The sequence below is a fragment of the Eurypyga helias genome, unplaced genomic scaffold (genome assembly GCF_000690775.1).
Source record: "Eurypyga helias isolate BGI_N326 unplaced genomic scaffold, ASM69077v1 Scaffold46783, whole genome shotgun sequence".
Lineage (NCBI taxonomy): Eukaryota > Metazoa > Chordata > Aves > Eurypygiformes > Eurypygidae > Eurypyga > Eurypyga helias.
The window spans coordinates 1-5,401 of NW_010240118.1; the positions used below are offsets into that span (position 1 = coordinate 1).

Sequence of the window (5,401 nt, forward strand, 5' to 3'; positions counted from 1 at the left end):
GGTGAGCTGCCCGGACAAAGGTGAGGCCGCTCCGGTGGGCTGAGCCCCCTGCTCGCCCTGTGCAGGGACCCGGGCGTGAGGCTGAGCCTCTGCAGCTCCTCCGTCTTTCAGCCGTTGGTTTTCTTATTAATCAGGTTTCTGAGCTCGTTGAACCCAAGTGTGTTTATACAGCTCTTGCAACAAGTGCTCGTTGCTGTGCCTCGCTGGAGAAGTCCCCCAGCCCGTGTCTTGGTTTCGCAGCCTCTGTTTTAGAGGGATGCTCACTGCCTGACTACTTGCTTGTTTTAAATAAATGCAGTAGACATGTGGGATTTAGGTGTAAGCTTAAATTAGGTGTAATTATCAATTGAATAAAATTTCAATCTGTCCTATTTCAGCAGTATCCACATAATTTTTCTTAGCTGTTGTTTTTATTTATTTGTTTGTTTTGTGACTCCATCACCTATGTAAAACTGGAAATCCCTTAAAATGTCATGTACTCTAGATATATTTAGGTGGGGAACACAAGGACTCTTTCTGTAAGTATTTCTTAGGCAGATCCTGAGCATGGGGCTGAAAATCCCAGCAGCTGTTGGTGATCTCAGCTGGGTTATGCTGGTGAGGGAAGGATGGGGACCACAGGGGATATGGTGCACGAGTAGATGGCATATGGCAAAACAGTGCTGTGTCATTCCTCCGAGTCCACATGGTGGGCTCCTATATTTAGAAGGAACTGGAGGAGAAAAAAAAACCGAACACCACAACGTGCTGACCATTTGTTTTGGTAGATGTGAAGCACATCAGACATTCCAAATCAGGCTGGAAAGTTATTTCTTCAGATTAGATTTATATGGTGCAATTATTTAAGCTACAGCCTAACAACCATTTAGTGGTAGTCTGGAACAATTTATGTGAGCCTGGCTGATATGTAGGATGAACTAAACCCTTTGTGTAGTTCTGAAAATCCCAATGCTGATACATGCAGATGCCTCGAACTAGGACAGTTTATTTCCTCGCCATAGTTATATACCAGGTGATAGGCCTGGAGAGGAGCTGTGGTCTGTGCGGGGTCAGTGCAGAGCCCTGTTACCCTGCACAATGTTTCGGGGGAAGCGCTAGATGAAATTCATCTTTGTAACAGCTGATGTATTAGTTTAGGCTCAAAGAATGAGCAATTATTCCTTAGGGACAGGTATGAGCCTCGCTTAGCTTTTCATAGCTGTGTAAGATTTGACTTGGAATAAAAGAAGATTGATGAAAGCTATTTGCTGCTTCTGGGATGAGCGCTGAGAAAAAACATGGACAGAGGAGCAGGTGCTGGGGATGCAGAGGTGCTGGTGCACTGCTTTATCCTGCACTGGCTGTGGTTGAAACTTTGAAAAGCAAATCCATGCAGGGGGGAAGCTGGGATAGTTGGTGATGCCGTATTGGGTCTGTAGGGGATACCAGCAGAACTATGGAACTCCTCGGATGTGAGTTTTGGGAGTTGCTCAGCACGGAAAAACCCACTGGTGCCAGAGAGTCTGTGTCATGGCAGCCTGTGCACGTTCCAAACATTTCCCACGGGGTCTCAGATTGAGAGTTCTTAGTTCCTGGAGAGTCCTCTGTGCTTTATTAGTGTTCTCCTTCACGGCAGTGTGTAATCATCATCTGTGTTTGCGCTGGGTGACTAAATTGTCTTAACTGCTGGCAAATTCAGTAGAACACGTATTTGTCCTTTTTTGCCTGATTTCACAAGCCTGGGGTCTTTATTGTGGGTGGGGGGAACCCACCTCCTTTGTTACCTGAGGAAAATGAGAAACCGTATTTGGTACGGGGGCTTAGCACCTTGCTGGCTCGTGATGTGGACAGAGTCTGTACGGGTCTAGGTCCTGTTTTAGCAAGAGTGAAGTGGCTGTCTATAACAGAAAAGGTGGGAAATAGAGATGCTCGTGTCACTGAAGGGATGTGATAACCTCTGGGGTTTTATACCAGTGTGCTGAGGTGGCTGGGAACCTACTTCTGTGTCAGAAGCGTTTGGCTTGTCCAGGGAATGCTACGTGGCAAGGAAATGTGTATCAGAGTCATTGGTGGCATCTGGTTCAGCTCTGGGAGACAGCAAACTGCCATCCTTCACCTTCATCACCTCTGGCTTGGTGTGGATTGACCTCTTTGAAGTGGCTAGTGAGGAATAATGCTTGTCTTCTCTGAAAGTAGGTAGGAAAAGGTTGACTTCTCAGGAGTTTTTATAATACCTGAAAAAAAGCCCCACTCTCCCCCCCCCAAAAAAAAGCGATGCAGAACTCCCATGGCTTGACAGGCAAGTCTGTCTTATGTCATACTTTTGAAGGAAGAGTGCGTGACTGTGCCATCAGGCACGGTCCATGTGTCCTGTTGGAGCTACCACAGCTGTCTGACTGTCAGTTCACAGCCTGAGACAGCCAAGGATTGGGATAGTCTCCTTTCTGTGCTTCTGGTGTTGCCTGAATTTTACAGCAACCAGAAGTGAAAAAAACACATGTTTTTAACCATTTTAAGGTGGTCAAATGGATTTCTGATTTAAAGTATTTCAGGTGTTTTCGTGAGTCTAGGGTTTATTTTAGTAGGGATGGGTGTAAAAAATTGATTTTTAAGCTTTGTTTAGTTAGGACTCTCAGTGACCCTATGAGGGGACCATACGTTATTACCCTGTGAATGACACATTGAGGCACGTACATTTTCAGTAAGTTTCAGGTGCTGGGGTGAGTTAATGTCACTACCTGGTTTGGAATTTGCACCTGTAATGGGTGCAGTGAATCTGTTACATCCGTTGTTTTACTCCCATTCCTGAAGAGAGAAACATCATTTTATGTGTAATAACCAGCTCAACGGCTGCGTATAATTAAAACCTAGGGTTTTCTATTCCAACTGTGAAATTGGTAGAGCTTGTTAAACATTCAGGATATTATTAGTTGGGTTTTTGTTTGTGGTTTGGTTTTTTTTTCATATGTAGGAACGCGACATCCAGGAGAAGATCGACTTTGAGATCCGCATGCGAGAAGGGATCTGTAAGCTCCTGGCCGTGAGCACGCAGAAGGAGCAGCTGGTGCAAGCGGTGAAGAACCTGATGGTTTGCAACGCTCGTGTACTCGCGTACAGGGCAGAGCTGCAGAACCGAAAGGAAGAGCTGGCCTCGTGCGGAGCCGGCGAACGGTGAGCAGCAGCTCAGAGTCGAATGGAGCATTATGAGGAAGGCTTCTGCACAGGGGGATTCGTAGCAGCCGGCTGAGGAAAGTGGATTTAAACCCTTCCTCCTGTCTTCCCTCTTACAGACAGACATTACTGCTGCCTTAAAACATTGTAAGACCATTCCAGTGTTGTCTTTTTACCTTAGAAAATTAAATGCAAGTCATATTTTCCTGGGTAGACTTTATTATGGACATGAAACTATAATTCAGCGTCTGAATATCAGGTAACATAATGGAGATTACCATTCTTGATTACCTTTAGCATGCAGAAAGTACCTGACCAAGTCTGGAGGGACAAACCCCAGACTATCCAAGTCAGAATACACTTATTTCTGCCTTTCCTGCTTTCCATTGTTGTTAAGGGCCCTTTAATGATGGATTCATCGTGGTTAATTGGTACCCTCTGCTGGCCACTTCTGTTAACTACAGCGAAGTAATAATAAATATGAAGTAAAAAATCAGTTTTGTTGATAATATTTGCACGTTATAACTCTTGAATGAGCTAAAGTATATGTGGTTTATGTGAATAACATTATAATATTTTGAATATATTTTGGGTGCGAAGTTGAGATTCGTGGTGCAGACACTATTGCCCTCAGGTTATTACTTTAATGCAACAGTGTATTGCAATTTAGCATAGAACCTCTCTGTGTACATGCTTAGCTCCAGTTAATCGTATCTATAGGAATAGTCTCGCTACTTTTTGCTTCCAGAAAAGTGGTCTTCTAGGAGAAATTTTATTGAAGGAAAGAACTGCATTTTCTGACTGTATCAGTGAAAGCTGATTTTTGAAAACTAGCACTTATAACTTGTGCTATTCTTTAATTACTGCAGTTGTATTGCTTCTTCCTACTAAGATGAAGATTACAGTGATTCCTTTTCTATTTATGTTTTTAACAGTGGAATAATGTCAAATATGTGTATACACTCATTTACTCAACTCCTGGGCTTTGGTGCCAGTGACCACAGAATGGTGATGGCATATGCCCAGAACAGGGCAGAGATACTTGGAGATAAATCCCAACAGCTGTATTGTTTTCTTACAGTCACAGTCAGCTGTATTGTTTACTTGGTGTGTCTGCCACGCATTGCTTAGAGTTCTGTCCTGAGGGGTCCTTGGAATTGCCAGTGGAGGTCATTAGAAGAGTTATTTCTCTGCCATTTTGATCATATCTTTGATAGTTGGTAGCACATCTGCAGTTCTTTCTTCTGCTTTGTATTTTCTGTGAAGAACATTTAGTCTTTCCTGGCTAAAACCAGCAGTTGCTCAAGACTGGAATTTGGTTAAAGATTAATCCAGATAAGATGATGATGGCTGAGAGAGAAAATTCTAGGGTTTTCAAGAGAATTTTGCCCCCGTTTTTGTTACGTGGGTCTGTAATCTGTGAGTTCTGAAGATAGTATAACTCTCCCTGGAAGTCAGAATATTAGGAGCAGTTAGGAATTTTTGTTTCGCCTTATTTGATTAGGAGTTAGGGCAGTGGCAGATAGAAGGAGAGCACGCCATTGTTACTCATTATCTGCAGATTGTTTTGATTCAATTGAAGGTTGACCTTGAGATCTGGCTACTGCTACTTAGCAAACTGTCTGCCTGCCTGTAACATCACAATATTAACAATGCAACATTTTGTAATTGATCTCAATTAATGTGGGAGGCGGTGATTCTTTAACCAATAAATTAAGAACCGATAAATTAAGTTTCTTATTTGTTGATGTGTACAGATGGGGAAAAACTGAGAACGTATTTGATTCTATTGGAGCTGAAAAAAGACAAGGAAGATGAATCTACTTCTCTTTTAATACCCAGGTTAAATAAGCTTTGGAGTAAAATCTTCTAGGGAATTAAGAAAATTGATGCTGTACCTTCCTTCCAGATTATCCTCAGGAATCTAATGACTCTCATCTTAAACCAGAAATACCAAATTTAACTTTTAAAGAAAAGCAACTGAAATGAGCTATAATATGAAAACCCTGACACTTTTTAATGTTTAAAGGGCTGAGTCTTAGAAGTCTAAATGCACTCATCTCAAACCTCGTTTTTCTTTGCTTCTTGGCAGATCTTCAGAAAATGGGACAAAAGACCGAGTGGCGTGCAGAGCAAAGGTTGCTATATCAGGTAAGCAGCTAGGTTGTCACTTAATTATAGGAGCTAATTGATTGGACAGTAACTTGTAATGCAAATTGTACAAACAAGATGCCAACCTCATGGAGTTCCA

At 42.6% G+C, this 5,401-nt stretch overlaps 1 protein-coding gene across 1 annotated transcript; it reads left to right on the top strand.

Moving 5' to 3' along the window:
- Positions 1-2,950: 2,950 nt before the first annotated feature.
- LOC104507167 (rhotekin-2-like) lies at positions 2,951-5,301 on the top strand (the record flags this gene model as incomplete). Its single annotated transcript, XM_010148362.1, has 2 exons — positions 2,951-3,150; positions 5,243-5,301. Coding segments are annotated over 2 exons (259 nt in total), but the record flags the coding sequence as incomplete, so codon positions are not given.
- Between the last annotated feature and the right edge of the window lie 100 nt (positions 5,302-5,401).